We start from the raw sequence: 20,979 nt of genomic DNA, 5'->3' as shown, positions 1-20,979 counted from the left end.
GACTGTCAATAGGATTTATGAAGAGCGAAAACGTAAGCCGTATGCCGGTGTGTTTCGGAATAAAATCGGCAATCAATTATGCCTCTTAACGCATTAATTTGAATGTACAGCAATCAATCATTGACATAGCGAAAACAGCCAATGCAGGTTTTATCATCTGTCTTGGGAATTTTTCTAGCAATTTTTAAGGCAAAGTCCTAGAAAAAACTGCTCTCCGAGAAGTCTTTAAACTAAAATTTGCTGGTCATTAGATCTTTTTTCATTCATAAATGAAGTGCATCGAAGGAATCTATATAAAAGACCGCTGCAGAATATAATACAAACAAATCTTATAAAACTTTCATTCCTGAACAAAATTTGATTGCAAATTTTGACCTCTCGTTTGGTGTACGAGAATCTTGCAATCTGGAATCTGAAATTTTAGGCATTGTACATTTCGTGACCAAAGAAAAAGCAAATATCAATAAACTTTTTCGTTTTCCAGAATTGTGCAACCAAATTGTGTCCGCACTTTTTACGATTCATATACCTTTCTCAACTATTGAATTTAGTTACGCAATACGTAAAAATAATTTTATTATATCGTGCAAAAAGGCTTGTATTATCTCACGACTATTCACGGAAAATTATCCGCAATTTTGAGCATATAATTAGTCAATAATTTTTGGCCCAATTTCACTAGTAAATAGATGAGACCAAAAACAAAGACTCAGTTGTTCCTGTGAACAGTTATGAGTTACTGTAAAACCAAATATTGCTTTTTTAAATTAATTACCAATTAGGTTTTCTTTCGTTTCGGTAACAAGATACTGAATCTCTGAGAAAGGGGCAATTTTAAGCAAATTTAAATTAAATTAGCTTTGTGTCACTAATTTTCACACACGCCTACAACTCTAATCTTAAAGCATTGGTCGCTAAAAAGCCCGATAAAATCGATTATGTATATTCGATCATTCGGACATTGTCCATGGAATTATGTGCGCACCCGAGCCGAGGAAATTAGCCAAAAATATGTAAGATAAGCGTCATCTAGGGTTGAAAAGACCTAAAGTTCACTGCCATATTCTTACATAATTTTGAGCTGAATTCGTTGAATTTATAGACATAAATTCAACGCATTCAACGCAAAAATATTTGGGTAAACTGCGGTAAAATTTCCGACTTCTCAACGCTAATTCCCGATTATCTTGCATAATTTTGCTTTGAATTTAGCACTGATCTTACATAAAACCAACGCGTAGACTTCTAGGTATGGGACTGGAACTATTGACCTCCTGCATACCTGTCGCTTTTCTACCGCTGTGCCAGAGAAACTTAGAAGGCTTAATAACAGCACGCTTCATAAATCGGACTATAACATCACGTTTCACATCACGTTTCCCAAGCAAATATTTTTATTAATTTTGCTTTTCTACGCGTAGTTCTAACGATTATTCAGTACTTATTAGTTGCTTTCAGCGACGTTTTCAGATTCTATAAAAATTTTTTGAGTGTTACGAAATTGAGACAAAAACGTGTTTTCGCATTCTCGGTTTCACTTCTTGGACTCTAAAATCAGTAAGCTACCGTCAAAACCCCAACCCCAAGAAATTTAATGTTTGTCTTATATTATTTTGTGTTGAATTTAGCTTATATCTTACGTTATTTTTCGCAATTTTCTTGCACACAAGTGAGTTTTTGAGATCCCCTCATCATCCCTAATCTATCCCTCAAAAAGCAAAATTTTGTAAGGTAAACGCTCAAATAAACGCTAATAAAGTAAGATCTACGCTAAAATCAATGCAAAAGTAAGTAAGATGTACGCTGAATTCAACACAAAATTACGGAAAATCAACGATAAATTTAACGCAAAATTATGTAAGATCTACGCTAAAGACAACCCAAAATTATATAAGATCTGCGCCTAAAAACGAAAAATTATTATAAATTGACGGTGAATGCGTTGAATTTATGTACGATCTACGCTAAATTCAAAGCAAAATTATGTAAGATCTACACTTAAAACGAAAAATTATGTAAGATTAGCGTTGAATGCGTTGAATTTTTCTAAGATCTACGCTAATCTCATCACAAAATTATGTAAGATTTACGCTAAATTCGACGCAAAATTGTGTAAGATCTAAGCTAAATTCAATGCCAAATTATGTACGATTTACACAAAATTCAACAAAAGATTATGTACGATTGGCAGTTAATGCGCTGAATTCATCTAAGAACTACGCTCAAGCGTAGCTCTTACATAAATTCAACGCATTAATCGCCAATATTACATTATTTTGCGTTTTTTAGCGTTGACACCTCGGCCTAGGTGTCTAAGAGTAACTTTATCAATGCACCTTTTGCGTGCTATTTTACCTTTTAAAGATTGGTATACAGAATTCCCAAAGTTGAAACTATTTATTGAATTCATATGAAAAGCGCAAGGGCAAGAGACACAATGGTTCGATAGACAATTCTGGTAAATGTGAAAACGTAAAAAAACTCTCAACATGACGTTTGAAATTCTGAAGATCATAGTGGAACAAGTTTGAGTTCTTAACACTCTACAGTCTTGACATGCGCAACTTTTATCTTCAATATTCTAGACATAAACGCATTAAGACATGGACATCGGCTCTTTCAGTCATGAACGGTCTGTCCATGCACAAATTCCGTCTGGGGACTGTCACTTTTTGTCTGGCATTTCAACTTGGGATTCCCATCCATATACCTGCGTTGCGATAGCGATTCAGTTTTTAGATCTCAAACTATTAAAAACTGTCGACTATCGCAATTTTGACTCTGAGTTCGCAGAAAATAAATTGCAAAATTGGCGATGAAAACAGCGCTTCTTAAATCTGAACTGTCCTATAATGTAACGTTTAAATAGGAAAAAAATTCGAGCTTCTAAATGTTGGAGCAAGAAAAACTCAATCTGTGACCCATTTTCAAGTTGTCCATATTTTGATTTTAAAAGTGGTCGGCTATTAAACAGCTGCAAATGATGTGTGTATTCGTTTTTTTCTGTTTTCTGATTGCATTTCTTAATTTAGTGCAGCTTTGACAATTAAATAAACATTTAGCAAAAGTGAACTATTTACTACCCAGCTTATGGAAAAAAGAATCGTCTGTGTTATATTACTCTGTAGTAGTATATTCTGTACATTTTGTTTCTCCTTCGTCTCTGCTGGTCCCGGAAATCCTCCAAATTGGTGGGCAAATGTGACAAATTTTTCCATAAAAGCAATCCAAGGCCACCAATATTTAGCTGATCTCGAAACTGACAACGATAACGTGACAAATATAACATTTTCTCTCAACCGAAATTCACCGTCTCAATGCGATTACAAAGGTCATGTTTTTAACACTACCAACAAAAATGGCCCTGTAGTTCTGAGGTTCTGTTATGACGAGGTGAACAAAATTCAGGAGCTCAAGGGGTGGTTTAAATACCAAAATACAAAATACAGATTGGACACGAAAATTGACGGCTCTTGGATACTTTTTCAAGAATCAAAAGAAGAAAACAAAACTCAAAAAGTGGACAGAGCATCAATTTTTAATCCCGATTATCAACATAACAAAAATCTTCCTCTAGCCAAAAATGAGTCGATACTTGAACCAAGCATCATTGAAATTTTGATCGTGAACGCTTACGATTACTATCACAAATATGGTCATTCTGAGGAAAAGGTAAGAGTTGCGAAAATGATTATTTCTAACAACAATTGTGTCTTCGGGTGCAGTTAATTTGCTAATGTGACCATACTATCTAAAACTGATTGTGCCATGCAAAAAAAATTAATGCAAAAAGCTGCCGGTATTCAGCCGTACATATGTGCCGTGAAAACTTCCCTATATGAAACAAATTAGTGGTTATAAAGTCTTGTTGCAATCATCTGGAGTAACAAGACTAGTCAGATCTTAGCCAAGGCTTCTGAAGATTTAGTCAACTTCTGTCCAAAAATTGAGTTATAATGTGTTATTAACAATGAGTCATACCAAAAGATTTTTTAATAATATTTGAATTAATTAGTGAGAGCGTTAGAACGGAAGCCGCATTTTTATCAAAAGCTGCAGCACGTTTTTTAGTAAGAAGTTTAAGTAAAGGGTTCACAGTAAAGCGTTTTTGTAAGAGGTTTGATAAAGAGTCTTTATAGTGAAACGCTCTTACTTACAGAGAACGTAAATGAGAGCGTTTCTAGTAAAAGCAGTAGAACGTAAGAATTAAAATCTTAGTTGTAAATAATTCGTACATCGCTGAATATCAGAAATTCTCTGCTTAGGAGTCCATATTGATGCTCACTTAAAGTTCCAAAGTGAGATTACATTTCTGTTGAAAAAATTGGCGCAGTCAAGAAGAGACAAAATATGCAAATCCAGAAACAATTAGTCCCGATGAATCTCCCAACACTTAAAATAGTTCTTAATGCTTCAGTCTTCAGGCATCTAGATTACTCGGCAATTAACCAGTTCTTCATTCAATAAAAAAAATGTTGTGATTTTGCTGGAAAAACAGATAGACTGAAAACAAAATGCAATGTTTTTCACTTTCTCTAAAAAATTTTGAATCTAGGAGTTAAAAAAATTAAAAGAAACATCTCTCATACAAACTTATCTAGAAACGAAACAATTTTTATGCTTTTGGATTAAAAAAGGGTTCTTCTAACCTTCTTAGTTTTACTTATGTAAAACACTCCCAACTTGACATAATGCAGAGTCAATGACAAGACACTTTTGTGGAATTCTTGCTTTATCAGCAGAAAGCTAAATCAAGCACTCAAAGAACCTAACACTACTTACCTTGTTTATAAAAACTGCTCTTAGTTTTTTGTTCCGATCCAAACTTTACTCAAATGGTTTTTTTTGTTCAGACCATTTTGGCCTATCGATACATTCATCGTAGAGATTGGTGAGTGGTATCATTATAAAGCAAGTACATCCTAGAATTTCGAAGTTAGAAGATTTTTTGATTTTCGATTTCAAAAGTTATCGAAGTTTAAATTTTTGTGATTAATCGACCATTTTTATTCACTTTTTCCGTAATTTTTGCTAAAATTTGGCTCAATTTTAACGGTAGAGTGCTATTGTAAGAATTAGTGATAAAAAAGCGCTGTTGAGTTGTTTGATTAGAGATTTTTTTGCCAAAAATGTTCACAGCTTTTTCACAATTCAGATGCTTTTCAAAAAAAGTTGCAAAAACATGACTTTTTGGACCACTTTGTTTAAAATTGCCGAAATTGGAGACCTACAAACCGCTAACACAATCTCTGTAAACTTTAAAACGAGTTAAATAATCGAAATCCAGCGCCGTAAAGATGTTTTTTTTTGCAAATACAACTCGATAATTATAAAAATTGAATCAATCTTTTCTTGATTTTTGAAATATTTCTTATAACAAATGCTCTAATTGCTAACCATTTGAAAGAGTTGGGTGGCTTCGTTGGCTGCGCCAAAATTAAGGTCAGTATTGATATCATCGTGGATTCTCACAACCAGAAAATTTTCAATTTCTATTTTGATGCGGCCAGTTTTTTCAAAAAAAATAATTTTCATTGTTTTTTTAATGTTGATTACTGAGAAAATTTTCTATTCACGGCTCCAATAAAAACAACTCCTTTTTTTGTATAAATGAGGTAAAAAGTAGTTATAGTATGTTTCCAGAGAACCTAATGGTTTTTATAACTTTGAAGAAGAGTTTCATTAAACTTCAACTGAACTCTTGAGTTTTGCTTTAATTGTCATTCTTTTTACGGTCTGGTTAATAATTCGTACCAATCAAAGATCAAAAAAACTTCGCCAAGAGTTGTTGATGAGCCTCTACAAGGTATTTGGTTGTTATCTAATGTCTCTCATGACATTGAGTAATTTTTTTTTAAATCTGTGATTTTTTGAACTTGTCATTATTTATCTCATTTCTGTTGTCTTTTAGTTTTTTCTCAGTACTTACAAGTCAAACCTTCTTCCATATGAACAAAATATATTCTTGATGACAGATTTTTATAAAAAGTTGGCTTTGGTAATACGAATTTTTATACAAAAACTTGTAATTTTTTTGCATAATTGACCATTTTTGCTGTTTCTTGTTTGTTTGTTAATTGTCACATTACCTAGCAATCTAAATAAAAATAGCGCTGCCAAAATCTCAAATTAAAATCTTTATCGTTTTAATAGCTTGTGGTTTTAAGGCCTGCGACACCACTCTCTTGCAAAATTTGTAATTGTTTTTTTTTTTTTCATTTTTGCCCTGTATTTGTTGTTAATTTTTATCGGCGTTCGCAAATATTGGGTAATAAAAAGTCTCACTGACCAACTATTGATACAATAATGAACCTAATAGCTGATACTAAGTTAGTGATATGATCTTAATAACTGATATTAAGATAGCATATGACTATTAAATTTAGGGACTCTTAAAGGAATTCAAAAAAGTAATGGTACTATAGATATGTAAATGAACGTTATAACTGATATCAGTATACAACTAATAAAATTTGATAATTCTTAAAAAAAATTTTAAAAAGTAATAGCATTCTAACAATTCTGACAATTCTAATAATTCTAAAAACTCTAACAATGACACAGTTAATAATTTTAAATTATGTTCGATCCATTTAGTTTTCCGCTGATAAAAACGATTTCAATTTATTTTTTTGTTCTGACTTTCGTTTATTTTTCTTATCATACAACTTGGTAATTTTTTCGTAATTAAGCTTCATTATTGAGAGTTCTCGTTATTTTTTTGTCGAAACAAACAATAATTTTTCTGTGGATTATACGTTTTGAACGATGTTTTTAGGGATTAGACAACTTGTTTCAAAAGAATTTTGTGTTCTTTAGATATTTTTAAGTTTTTGAAGTTCTTCATTGTCATTTTGAGATAACCCTTTTACAAAAAGAACTTTATGGAGTTCAAAGGAGACACAAGTTAGGATTTTTTTGTTTGCAGCAAATGATTTTTTATAAATTTAATGGCTTCAACACTGTGGTTTTATAAAGTTGTTTGCAAAATTTTTCATTTCTCTTTGTATTGAATGTTATTTCATAGTCTTTTGGTTTAGTGTGATTAATTGCACGCACAACTAGTTTTGGAAGAAGTTGCCAAACAAAACTGTCTACTCTTTTTGTCTAAATTTATGAATTTTGAAAATATTTGTTTTAAAAAGAACAATGGATTTGTTGAACTAAATTTCATTTTTATAATAGTATTTTTGTCCCTAAATTGTCTTCGTTCTTGGTACAACGAGTTAATCACAAAATATTAGTGATTTTGCATACTCGACCACTTTTGTAGGCTTTGTTTTTTTTTTCACAGCACCACAATAATGTCCGGTCCTCTGGCCATTTGAAAAAAAAAACACATTTAAAATTTTTTAATCTCCTGAGTATAACAGCATAGTGTTTAATTGCCTGGAACACCGTTTCCGTGCAAATTTTGACTTTTATTTTTACCTGTTTTTGTCGTTTTTTTGTAGTCGTATGACATATCCTGGATATTGAAAGGTATTACTGACTCTCTTTTTAAAAAAAATTATTCTCGAAATAGTTTCAGTTGATACATAATGTTTCTAATCAGTTTGACATTAATTCTTTAAATAAGATAGCTATATTGAACTTTGCTCTTTTGCTCATTTCTTGTCGACTTCTTACCAAGTCGCATTGTGGGAAATTTCCACTTTTTTCTAATGAAGTACAGGTTAATATTCCTTAGTATGTTTTTAAGTATAAGTTTTATCTGTTGCCATTTTGACATGAAAATTAATGGTTTCTAAAAAAGGACAACGAGTTTTTGTCGTGATTGTTATTTGATTTTATCGCCGTCTTTTCTGGTAGTCATATTAATGACAGGTCTCATTGGTACTCTAAGATACATTGTTTTATTCATTTAATAGTTTTTTTGAACGGTATGTTAGTTTATTTTTTCAATCGCTTCCTCATTTGGTAGACAATTAAAAGAAAAATATATATGAGTGGGGTCGGAATATTACCGAGCCTCCTTGTTTTGCTCTCGATTAATTGTGCTTAGTGAGGTAAGTAAATAATCTATTCAACGAGAAAGTATTATTGCATCTTTTCTTAACTATATAATCATTGAGACTCAGATTGACCAATCAGAATTCAGTACTTAAAAGAGCGTCCAAGTTGTTGCAAAATACGTGGAAAATACCATTTGCCATTACAGCTATTTGTCATACACCAAATTTCATTATACCAAATTGACAGAATAACCTCAATGTCATTACACCGACAAATATTTTAAATCGATTGTGCTCTTCGTAGGTTAATTTTTTAAGTTTAAAAGAAAGTATCGGTTGCCAATCTAAGCCAACAGTCAGCTCAGACAAAAGATCTGTTTACTGATTAATTACTTTTTGTTGCTTTTTTGCCTTAACTTCACGGTGTTAATACGGTCTCTGCCTCGATGTAACAAGGGAAAAGTTGCCCTAAGTTATGTTTATGTCTTGAACTAAGTTATATGGATTGTGAAATTATGTCGCATTTACTTTGATCAAATTCTTTTTGCCAAAAAATATTCTCCTTAAACATTATCCCTAAAAGTATTAGCCAATAATATTCTTGACTTACTGTCACTGGGTAAAAATGTTTTTGAACAGATTGTAAGATTTAAAAATTGCTTGATCAAATTATAATAACTGGTCGAATATGATAGAAATCTTATGAAATATTATTTTGTGTTTGTTTCACATAGTTAAGGAAATAAGTATAGTGTGCACTATCGAACTGCATATCTTTGACAATGTACAGAATATACTCGATATTCAACAGTTTTTTCTTCAGCTGTTTTGAAATGTCAATTTTTCTTGAAACAGTTATTTGGTTTTCAATTTGAAACAAAAGCCAAAATAAAAACTTGTTAGTTCCTACGTAGCATAGATTTACTGTCAACAATTGACGTGAGCAGCAAAACGTGACTGCCGAAAACGTCTGAGGCCGAAAACGTCTGGGAAATGAACAAAATACGAAAAGAAATTGCATTTTCAAGACCATTTTTTAACAGGATGATACTTCTGCAAACAAATTTTCCGCATTTTCGTCAACAAAAAAGAGCAGGAGACACCCGAATGGTCAGCAAACAGACCCAATATGAGTCCGATGGAACATTTATGGGCCATTTCGAAGCAACAGTTACAAAAATAGACCGTTTTTTTTGGATTACTTGGAAGAAAAAGTGATTACTAGACAGCTGATTTCAACTCAAAATGTAATTATTTGATGTCTGTGAAGTTTTTTTTTAGAAAATCGTTAGGCGTACGTAACGTTTTGGTACCTTAGTGTAACAATATAGGACTTCAATCAAAATAAATATATCATAATTTGAGAAAACTAATTTCTCAATTCTACTAAAGAGGCAATTTTTTTCCGGACGCACAGAGTCCTCAAAAAATATGTTGAATTTCATTTTTTGGTTCTTCATATAACTATTTCTCGGCTGAAAAAATTTTTAAGATAAGAATATATTTTTTTATAATTTTCACTCAATAATTGAAAGAATTCAGTTCAAGTTTAATAAAATAGGTGCCTGACTGATTCGCCGATTAACTGTTCAAAAGCTAGACTTGTTTTAATTTGTTGTTTCTTTGCTGCATCATTGTCTAGTTTGTTTGTGAACGAAAGAGATTCATTTCTTGAGGTTTTGTGTCACTATGTTCACTATGTTATCTCGGTTTATGAGTTTTTGTTTCTGTATTGATTTAGCTATTACCAGCTTGTTTTTTGTCTCTAAGGTTATTTCAATTCTTTTCCATCGATATGTATTCTGGATTTTATCAAATTTTGTTCAAAGAAAGCTAGATTGGGAATACTGCAGTTTCATAGGTTTAAAAAAATATTCAAGCTGAGAATTATCCAAGAAAGCTGAAAAGCAGTACAGAAAGGTAGTTAAATTTGGATGCAAACCTTGCGGTTCGACGAGAGAAAATTTCCAAATTCCCATAGAATCTGGGAAATTTATTCAAAGTCATGTTTTCACTTGTTCAAATTTATGATTGTTGTGTGGACAGCGAGCGAAATACCATAATGTTGTTTAGATCAAGAAGAGAGCAGTTCAGCTGGTAAAGGAGGCTGATCACTACTTCTCTTCAATTCCCAATCTGAACCTGCAGCTGACTCTTACTGGTGTGATCACTTACACTCACCCAAATGATGACCCTACTGTAGGGGAGACGGATGCCGATCAGGTGAGATATCTGTTTACGTCACAAACCAATAAGACAAGAAAAGAGCAATTCGGGAATAATTACTTTAAATTTTGTTTGAAAAAGATTAATAACTGTGGTTTCTGCTTAATCGCAGCGGAACAGCATGAGGCCACGGCAACCTGTTCTCGGTAGCCCTTTATCTTACTGGAATTATTCTTTTTACGAATTTTAGAAAATATGTTACTTGCTCTACGATGATTGGTATACGATGATTGAATAACGGTGTAACAATAGAAAATAGAATTGAAGTTGATGATCTGATTTCATCCTCTGAAGGCAAACATGAGCTTTGACAAACATGAATTCTAGTCATATATTCTGTTGACCATTATAAAGAGCTTTTTTGAGGCTATGCTTTTTGGGTTTATGCAATTTCGCCAGCCATATGCAAGCCTTATACGGCGTTGGCGGTATTCTTTCAATCATATATTCCTAACACGAACAGGAAAGTTTTAAAAATGCAGAGGCTCCGCAATGCCAGTGGTTAAAATGCTAAAAGTTCTAGAGTATCCAGCCAGAAGTTGACTTTCATTGACTTCAGCATTTTCAAACTAAATAGTTGCGGAGTAGCGTGTTTGAAGTATAAGTAAGTGCCGTTACACTGCGAGCTTCTGTTGTTCATCGAGAAAATCGTAGGATTCAAGATGCAGGGCAAAAACTTCAAAGTTATTTCCACAGAGTCAAGTAGCGTTGCTTAAGACGCAATTTTTAGTTTCGAAAATGTCGAAAGCTCATGGAAGTTAAGATCTTATTATGTTTACAGTAATTTCTGACACTGAAGATTTCTGACATTATGAACACAAGTTGAGGTCCAAGACAAAAAATCGGAACTTGATATGTTCCGGTTTTTGTGCGTTCATGTGCACACCCAATACTTATATACTTATATAGATAAAAACATTATATGTTATATATATATATATATATATATATATATATATATATATATATATATATATACGTATATATATATATATATATATATATATATTACAATAAAAATAATAATAATAATAATAATAATAATATTAATAATAAATTACTTCTCGAGTTTATTCGATTGCTTACATTTATAAACTTAAAAATCACAATACAAAACTCGAAAGGACATCAGAAGGAAAAGGTCAGTAGTCCTGTCAAGTGATGCCTTTTAGTTCTTCTCAAAGTCTACTTATTTGGTAATTCAAACCCTCTCAAATCACAATTTACTCTGGTTAAACCCTTTTATAATAAACCTCCTTTAGAAAACATCTAATAAGAACATCATTTTTTTCCAAAAAAAAACGCAGCTCAATAAACATTCAAGTAATAGCATTAGCCCTAGAGCCTCATTCCTCACCAAAAAAATAACAAAAAATCTGTTATCTATTATATATGAGTCTCTAAGACAATGTAAAAATTTTGTTGAAAGCTGTGCATTAAATGAGCCGAGTTTCTGAACAGCACTTTCATCCATTTTAGTTAAAACATATTTGCGTCTTAGTCTATTTATAAGTGACTTGTTTCTTTGTTTCTTTTGCAAAAGTTTTAATTTGAATAGATGAGTTCTTTCATTTACTTGGATATTCTTTTCAATTAATTCAGGAATTTAGATGTTACAAATTTGCTTAAACGTTAATGGCGGAGAACTCTTGATTGTGATTTTATCAGTTTATATATTTGTAACTCTTAAACAGAAAACAATTTTTTTTACATCACAGTTCGTCAAGGCTTTGCAATCTCATAGCTGGAAACACCAATTGAAAAGTTCTGCTTTTTCCGCCACTCTAATTTCTGAAAACCACTTTTATTGGCCACTCCATACAACAACACCCCGTACTGTAATACTGTTTGAACGTAAACTTTGTATAATCGGGCTAAATGGGTCTTCTGATCAAATTTTTATACTGATAGATGGCCGCTGTTAACGAACTGATCCGACTAACTATTTTCTCAAAATGTGATTTGAAGCTCAGTTTACTATCTATGTATGCACCCAAAAGCTTAATGTTGTCAACAAATTCGATGTTTTAATCATTAATTGTTATTTCAGGTGTCTTATTAGTAACAACGAACTTATAGCCTTGCATTTATCTTTATTTATTGCTAACCTATTTGATTCCAACCAGACTGACACTTTATCTATTGTGTCACTATTTTCATCATCCACCATTTCGTTAATAATTGTATCATCAGCAAACATAGTTACATTACAATTTGTACCAAAATCAAGCTTTTTGTTTACAAAAACCAGGAATTTGAATTGACCCTAAAACAGAACCCTGCAGTACACCGTAAAAAAAGCTTTCAAAGGATGATCGGTGCTTGCTAACTGAAACACATTGTAGTCTGTTGGTCAAAAAAGAATAAAGAATGTCATAAATTGTCCCCCTCAACTCATATGCATAACATTTTTAAAACAAGATTTCATGACTCACAGTATCAAAAACTTTCGATAAATCAATAAAAACCCCTTTAGTAATTTTCTTCCAAGCACAAAGAAATTCTTATTGTTTCAACAATCTCCGATGCAGCGTCAAATGTGTTTTTCTTTGCGTGATATCCAAACTCTGCCTTGTTTTTTACTGAGTACTCGGACAAAGATAATTCTTTTTTTCTGTAGACATTTCTCAACAGCTTTTCAAAATACTGACAGCAATGATATCGGTCTATAATTAACGAATTCAATTGCTTTGCCAGTTTTGTATAAGTATAACATTGGCATTTTTCAGAGTTCTAGGGAAATGGCTTTCATCAAAGCAACGATTAATTAGTTTTGCCAATGTTTCACACACGCTTGGATTAATGAACTTAATCAGTTGATTTGAAATGTTATACAGATCAGAGGAAGTTTTATTGAGCATTTGCTTGATGATGTCGAAAAATTTTTTGGCTGTGACGATGGTTAAGAGTATAAAATTTCCTAATCTTCTGACCCGGCTGAGATCTGACGGCAGATTACAACTTTCAGATAGTTTCCTTCCTATATTAACAAAATACTTATTGATTTCATCATTATTCAGGTTGTCAATGTTTTGTTTCTTTTTTGTTCCCTTAATATCGTCTGTTACTGATAATAAACTTTTATGTTTGTTTGCTTTTTCTTCAATTTTTGTTTCATAAAATTCTGTTTTTGCTTTTCTTTTTAGGTTTTTTAAACGGTTACGCAGCTTATTATATTTTTCTCTTTTTTCAGCAGACCGTTCGTTCTTCAATCTTTGGTAGGCGTCAAGCACTTTAAGACTGAATTTTTTGATCTGGTTATCCAACCAAAGTTTTGAACCTGATTGGTTTTCTCGTTAATGTTTTTTAAACTCTTCTAAGGGTACATAACGATCCAACGCCTCATTTATTGCCCTCGTTAGATCTGTAAAACTCAAATCTAAATCGGAAGACAAATATAGCTCAATTCTCGTTCCCATTTTTTACAATATTGTAGTTTAAATCTAACCTGAGTTCCTTATATTGAAGTTTTCTCAGGAGCTTCAATGATACTTTTTTTCCCGATCAACTCTTGTTTCCTTTCTACTTAATTCTACTCCTTTGTGGTCAGAGATCATTGTATCCTTCACATTTACGGAGGTTCAAAAATTGAGTGGAAAAATATCAAATCATGTAGTTGTACAAAAAGTGACACTTTTTGTTTCTGATCTACTGTTTAATTGCAGTCCTGTACAAGAGAAAAAATCCAAAACCTTGTCACTTTTTTTGTTTGTTCAATAACATTTAAGTTGGAATCAACACAAAAAATTTGAAAACCCTGCGGTTTGATAGTGAACTTATTAATGTTTTCTTGACGAACGTTTATGTACTCATCTATGCCAAAATGCGATATCCTAACAACACCACTGTCAAAAATTGTACGTGTTCTTTGTTTGTTTTTGTTTTAATTTGAACTTTGAAGCCTCTTCTTATAAAAATTCTACACCTCCACCTCTTTTTCCACGCCACTCCTCAAAAACTGGCCATATCCATTCAACTGGTAAGCATTCTTGAAAGTATACTGATTGCACCAGGTTCCTATTAATGCAATCACATCAGGTTTTGACTTCTCTTGGTTTATACATTGATTATTAAAATTTCTATGATTTAATCTTCAAATTTGAAGTGAAATTCCAAAAGTCATTTTTGTCCAAGAAGCATTCTGACAGATATGCAGCCCGACATCCATTTTTTCACGGTTTTTTCTGTCTATTTTCTTTTTGGTTTCTTTTGCTGCCGCGGAATCGCAGTGCAGAACAGAAAACCTCAAGTATTTATTGCGTCATATGTTTTGTTGTTGAAAAAAACATAAGCAAATTTAGAGGATTATAAGAGGACTTACAAGAGACTGAAGCCGCGGAAATAGCTCTACTTCATACTAAATTTTTTTTTGGTCCAAAATTCTTTTAGTGACACAACAAGTTTTTAAAGTTCACTCAGCTTGCAACAGGTCGCGGTAATCGCAGTGACTGATGCAAGGTTTTTGTTTATGAAAAATTAAAAAAATAAACATATTGATATATGATATACATGCCTGAAGCCGCGGAAATCGCAGCACCTTAGGCAGTAAATTTTGAAACAGACAAAAAACAAGCGCGCCAAAAACTTAAACAAATAAAAAAAAATCTAAATGCGAAAATTAAGAAAATTTAATTACAAATTGACTTTTATTTTTTATCCTTCTTTTCTATTTTGAGAAGTAAGTGTATATAAAACTTGAACCAAAAATGATAAATCATATTGCATACATATGTTGAGTCTTCAATACCTCAAGCGTTAACGAAAAATTTTAATGATTTCTTCTCAGCTTTAACTTTTTCCAGCACTTTAAATTGCTTTTTCAATTTCAAAGACAGCTTTCTTTTGTTCTGGAGAGAGTAATGCAAACATTCGACCAGCACGTTCATTATCAGTCAATCAAATTGGTTGCCTTGGTTTACGGAAACCAGTAATTCGATCTGGTCTACGATTCTGCTCTCGCACAATTGGATTTTTTACATTGTCCAATTCAGGAACATCAATTTTTATTACAAGTTTTTTGCTCCCATCTCCTAGATCACACAAAGCGGCCACAGTACAATTTACAGTGTTTGTTATGATTCCCTTGCCTTCCGCGAGTTTCATGATATAAGCATCCGTTGCACGTAATTAACCTTTCTCGTTCGTAAATAATGTTTTGATTTATCTCGTTTTCTTGTCCTTTAAGATACCTTCGATCCTCATTTATCTGGTTTTTACCAGAAAAGTACAAAAACTTGAATATAACAAAAGCCATTAGACTTTTGTTCCGCACGACCAGGTAAATATGGCGCGCTTTGATTTTACTCGGTTTAAATTCATAGCTCAGAAGTTCTCAATGAAAAATACAACCCGACCTAATAATGCACCATCATCAACGTTTTGGTCAAATGGTGGACTATCGAAAATGATGGAGTCCTTACTCCTGTATCTGTCTTGTTCCCGCACACATATTTCTAACTCTGAGCAAAAACCTCTATTTCTTCGAAATGCACACTAACCTCGATTTGGGTTTTTTTAATTAGCTACTATTGTTTCTCACAACCTGCTTCGTACTCTCATCCTGGATAGTCTCTATTAATTGTAATAACTTGGCATCCATCCGAACAAAAAATAATCTGGAAAAAAAGTGGTAATCAAGACCGAAAAATATGAATCACATTTTATAATGAGACTCATTTTTCTTGAATGGCGCAGTTATCTGTCAGAATATAATATCTAGGCCTTCGTACGGTTTCTAAATTTAAAAAAATTATAAGCTGCTACAATCATTATCTTTTATATTAAACGGAAAAGAAACTATTTGAACGTTTAAATGTTGAAATCTGCTTTAAAGGATCAATGATAGGTGTCTTTTTTCGCTGTAAACGAGCAAAATATCAAGCAAGAAAGCTAAAAAAGCAACCAACTGTTTGCTATGAAAGTCTTTTTGCTTTTTTTCAATCTAATATAATATTTTTTTCATATATAATTTTTCAGAAAGATTTTTCCGGCTGAACCTCGTGATTAATACATGATTCCCTAGCAAATTGAGCAGTGTTCTAGTATTCAACAATTCTAGAAGTAAAACTGACAAAAATAAGGAAAAATGTTGGATGAAATTTTCCTGCGTTCTGCGTTTGCATTTTTTTAACTCAAACGTGTGTTGAAGCATTTCGCATAGAAACCTTACAACTGCTTAAGAACTCTAATTTGAGTGCTTAATAAGCCATGAGCTCAACTGTATTTCAGGATTCTCTCAACTCGGAAGAAATTTGAGAAGAAATTCGCCCAAGGGTCACCATCGACAGCCTTTTGTGCGTTCAATCATGTTGCGCTAATATTGGATCCATTGTGCGTTCATTTTGGTCTGAACATACCAATTTGTTGTCTGGAAATTCAGCCTGGAAAGCTTGCGCGTGTGTGATTTAACACAAGCCCCAAACTCTATTCATAAAAAATAATTCACCGCGATTCACCGCATTCACCGCAAAAAGATGTAAAAAATACGCGGTGAAAATTATTTTTTCACCGCATTTCACCTCATTTCTTACGAAAATTCACTGCTAAACCTCGACCCGGGTAGGATGTGACGCAAATTATGTTTAGGTACTAATGAGGTTCTCGGAGTATAGATTGAACCACTTGGGTGACTTTCCACACCATGACCACGCAGTACTTGTCCTCAGCCGGAATTTCCTCCGCAATCCAAGCGTGACTGGCATGTCCTACAAAGACAGCTTGTGTGACATCACCAAATCAGGTTGATAATATTCAACAGCTGCTCTAGGGTGTCGAGATGCTATCGCAAAAGATACTAAAAAGGATTAATACTTGTTGGACTGGTAAAAGCTCATAGTTTCTACAGCACAAACTATTTTTTTCATAAGAGATCAAAAGAAAAGGGAGAAAAAGCGTTATTTTTGTTGCGATCACGCTCCGTGGCAAAATAGCAGAAATCACAATAAATATAATTCCCTGTATATTATTGTTGAAAGCGTAAATTTGTCCTCTTTTACCGGCGATTTGTTCTGTTTAAATCCGAATTTTATCTCAAATTAAAGGGTATAGAGTTGCATAATAGAGTAGCCTTTTAGTCTCCTGGATCAAAGAATATGATGTTGGCTTAAACATCACAGCTGGCATCTTAGCACACGAACTGGGTCACTCAATTGGATTGAAACATAATCCAGATAACAAAAAAGATCCATGTCACTGCAGTCGGGGAAATACATCTCATTGTGTGATGGATCCATATGAAGTTCCAACAGCTCCTCAAAGCTTCACCAGATGTCAGAAGAAAGCAATCAAAGAGTTCCTGAAGTCAGGTGAGACAAATTTTGTTAACTTTGGTACCCGCGCATCTGCAGAGTTGTTATTAATTAATTTTTGGCCCTTTTCCAATTCTCCCGAGGTTAGTAATCAACAGGTGCTGCTTCTACGAGCAGAAAAAGTTAAGTTCGGGTCGAGACTGTTTTTCTAACTGACAAAACTTGCAGTTTTCTCATCCCAACTTAAAAGGTGATGCGTCCCCTTTCAAATATTTTTGTTTGCCAGAAGCTTTAAAATACTTGTATTGTTAGCCACTCAACCTGTCGTTTTACAAAGGAAAATCTTTCAACTAGGAAAGTTAAGCATTTGATGTACAGGAAACTTACAAGATATCTCATCGCCGCACAGTAGTTTATGCTGACAAAAATTTAAATTATCTAACTTAAACTGGCAAATGTCTCAAAAAAGAGAACTATGTCTAAAGTGAAGAAGATTTGATTTAGGGGTCTACCAGATTAAATACAGTTTCTATAGTTACTGATAACAAAAGTGGAACAATGCGTAACAATCAAAAGTTGTGTAGGCAGCTGCTAACCAAGCTAAAATAAAAGTAATCATAATTAACAAAAAGAAAAAACCGTGTACTAATTGTTTTCTCTCTTGATACACATAAAAATTAGCTGACTGGAATAAAGATATAGCTTCAAAACGTAGGTCATAAACAAGGAGGCTCGGTAATGTGCGATTGGACATATCGTTCCGACCCCGCTCATTCACAATTTTAGCATAATTGTCTAGCAAATGAGAAACAAATAGAAAAAATCCAAAAATTATTTTAGGGAATCCCCAAAAAAAAACAAAAAAAAGCAAGTATTTCTCAAAAAATAGTGTATGAACAAAAAAATAGCCTTCAAAGCAATTAAGTCAGTGGAGTAAAAAGTGATGCACTAGATTGATGATATGCCAACATTTAGAAAGGGAGTTAAGACGAACAGCAAAATCAAACAACAGCAAACATTAATTACATCAAAAACTTTATGCCCGTTTTAAAAAACAAAATTTAATAACAAAGTCAACGTAGCGTCTGATAAAACTGAAACTCAACAAAATAACTTTTAAATCACCGAAAAAGATATGAGACCAGTCCAAAACCAGTTTTGGCAACATTTAGACAAAAAGAACAAAAACAGTAAAGTTCAAAAATTAGCGTATTTTTTTCAAAACTATTAACTTCAAAGTAATTAAATTCATTAGAAAAAAAGCAAAATATCCCAAATGTTTACGATTAACATTGCGTCTAAGAAGTACATTATGGCATGTCCGTATTCAATTTTTTATGCCGCTAAAAAGAACAACAAAAAGACAACAAACAAAAATCCAAATAAAAGTTGCCAGAAGACGCTGTTGAAGCCGTAAGGCCTCGAAATATGATCGATTGCGCCTTCTTCAAACTCCGATAATGTAGAATGTGGCTTTAATTAATGAGACTAGGTAACATGTAGACAAAAAAGAAAAAAGGGCAAAAGTAAGTAATCCTGTTAATTTTTTTCGAAACAAAATTAATGAATTTTTCAAAACAAAAAAACAAAGTCATGAAAACCTTTAATTTCGAAAGAAAATAATTAAATAGGCTCGTTTATTCGTCCAGAGGAATTCCTTGAGACCTGCAATTATCCATAATATGTCTTGCGTCTACAAAAATGACGTCAAATTTGAGAAAAATCAATTTAATTTAATTTTTTTATGAAAACCGGTGTTGAAGCCAGTAAGGTCATAACGAATACTGTAAAAATAATAGATTTTGTGACACCAATCCCTTTTGACACCTTCCCATGACAATTTGTTTCTTGACAGTTTTAATCAGTTGTGCCTTATATATTTTTAAAACCAATAATGTGATATGAGAACTCTCAATAATTGGATAATGTGACAAAACTAGAAAACTTAAAAAACTGGCAAATATCTTCAGATAAATCTGAAATCTAGTAATGTCGCTGCCAGAATACAATAATTTACGGCCTAAAATGCAATAGAGACTAAATTTTAAATCAGTATATTAGAAAGAGGAAGCATTTTTTCTTTGCTGACACTAAACTACAAGTTGACCAGATTAGAAAAAAGAGAAGAAAAGTTCACTAAGCCATAATTTTATTTAAAAAATCAATTATTTTTACACGTCAAAACGACCATAAGCTTTCAAGTAATAAACTAAATGCATTAGATTGGAGCTGCTTAGGAACTCAATTCGATCTATCTTTCCTGAGCTTGGATTTGATATGTTCTCTTCTTTAATTAATATAAACAAGATCAAGTTTCAATTTTGTTCAAAAAAGACCAACTGATAACCATCCGAAATTTTTTTCGAATTGCAGAAGGCCAAGATTGGTCCAAAACTAGCCCTGCTAATGCTTATCGTCCATTAGAAACACTTAATTTTTCGAATATTGTAGAAACAGATAATTTGTTAGTTAAAAACTCAGAAATAAGTTCTGCGTTTTTGATAATCAACAAGTAAAGTTAGTAAACGGCAATGTGTTAATTACAGATCACTCCCAACAGGAGTTGAGGTAGGAATAGCCCCCTTTCGAGTCTACAAAGACTGTATTAGTGTTCTTTGGCGGTGTACTTCCGGCAAAGTCAATAAAAAAGGACTAAAGAAGCTTTTTTCGTGCTGTTTTTGATGAAAAAGGCTAAATTTAGAAAATTTTAGCCCGAGTTTTTGAGAAAAAACAACGGAATTCTCTCTACTTTTCTCCGAAGTTTTCTACTTTTCTCCGAAGTTTAAACCTCGATAAACAAAAAAAAGTTTTTGATTCCATATTCTACGCTGGACGAGCTTCCTAGTGATACTAGTCTCAACTCTCTACGAGGAATATATCGATCGGCGAAAAATGTGTGAACAAAAAAACCATTTGAGTATATAGTTCCTCCCCCCTCAAGAGGGGTCAGAACAATAAAATATTTTGCTTCAAACTTGCCGCAAAAAAATTTTTGTATTTGGCGTTGAACGAGAACAATTCAATAGATCAATTGAAGAGACAATGATTGAAAAGCAGGACTGGAGCTTGTGTATGTTCATAGCTAGCCCCAGGAGAACGTTGACTTTGTTCAACTTGAAAGAATCTACGGATCTTTTCCTTTTGTGCCCCCCCCCCCCCCTCCGTACGTTATGCTCTCCAAGGTACAGAGCACGTGACATTACATAGTAAATCATCATGTAAAAATATAGCTTGTGCGTCTGGGGTGCAAATAATATGCACCCACTGAGCGGGGGGGCACAAACGGAAAAGATCCGAATCTACAAATAAGATGTTTGTCTTATAAGCATTTGCTAGTGATAAGTTTATCGGGGAAGATTTTTGCGTTCACTAGTAAACGCAAAAATCTTCCCAGATAAACCTACCACTTGCAAATTATTATAAGACAAACATCTTATTTGTAGATTCTTCCAAGTTGAACATTTTTTGTCTAAAAAGACAACGTTTTCCTGGGAAAACCATGGAGTTTCACGCAGGGCGAGCTATGAGCATGGACATTGTTAACTATAGGA

General features: G+C 32.9%; 2 protein-coding genes across 2 annotated transcripts in view; both read left to right on the top strand.

Moving 5' to 3' along the window:
- Nucleotides 1–20,979, top strand: part of LOC142337623 (ubiquitin-conjugating enzyme E2-17 kDa-like) — a 461,614-nt gene that overhangs the window by 7,556 nt on the left and 433,079 nt on the right. The window lies entirely within an intron of this gene.
- LOC142338053 (zinc metalloproteinase-disintegrin-like ecarin) overlaps nucleotides 2,994–20,979 on the top strand; it is a 31,730-nt gene continuing 13,744 nt past the window's right edge. The window contains exons 1-4 of the mRNA XM_075387685.1: nucleotides 2,994–3,672; nucleotides 10,029–10,178; nucleotides 16,767–16,920; nucleotides 17,255–17,485. Of these exons, the coding sequence (XP_075243800.1) occupies nucleotides 3,091–3,672; nucleotides 10,029–10,178; nucleotides 16,767–16,920; nucleotides 17,255–17,485 (1,117 nt within the window). The 5' untranslated portion in view covers nucleotides 2,994–3,090. The remainder of the gene's footprint in view (nucleotides 3,673–10,028; nucleotides 10,179–16,766; nucleotides 16,921–17,254; nucleotides 17,486–20,979) is intronic.

The sequence above is a fragment of the Convolutriloba macropyga genome, chromosome 4 (assembly GCF_964194025.1).
Source record: "Convolutriloba macropyga chromosome 4, txConMacr16.3, whole genome shotgun sequence".
NCBI lineage: Eukaryota > Metazoa > Xenacoelomorpha > Acoela > Convolutidae > Convolutriloba > Convolutriloba macropyga.
The sequence above is the reverse complement of the archived record's forward strand: the minus strand, read 5'-3'. Positions and strand labels throughout refer to the sequence as shown.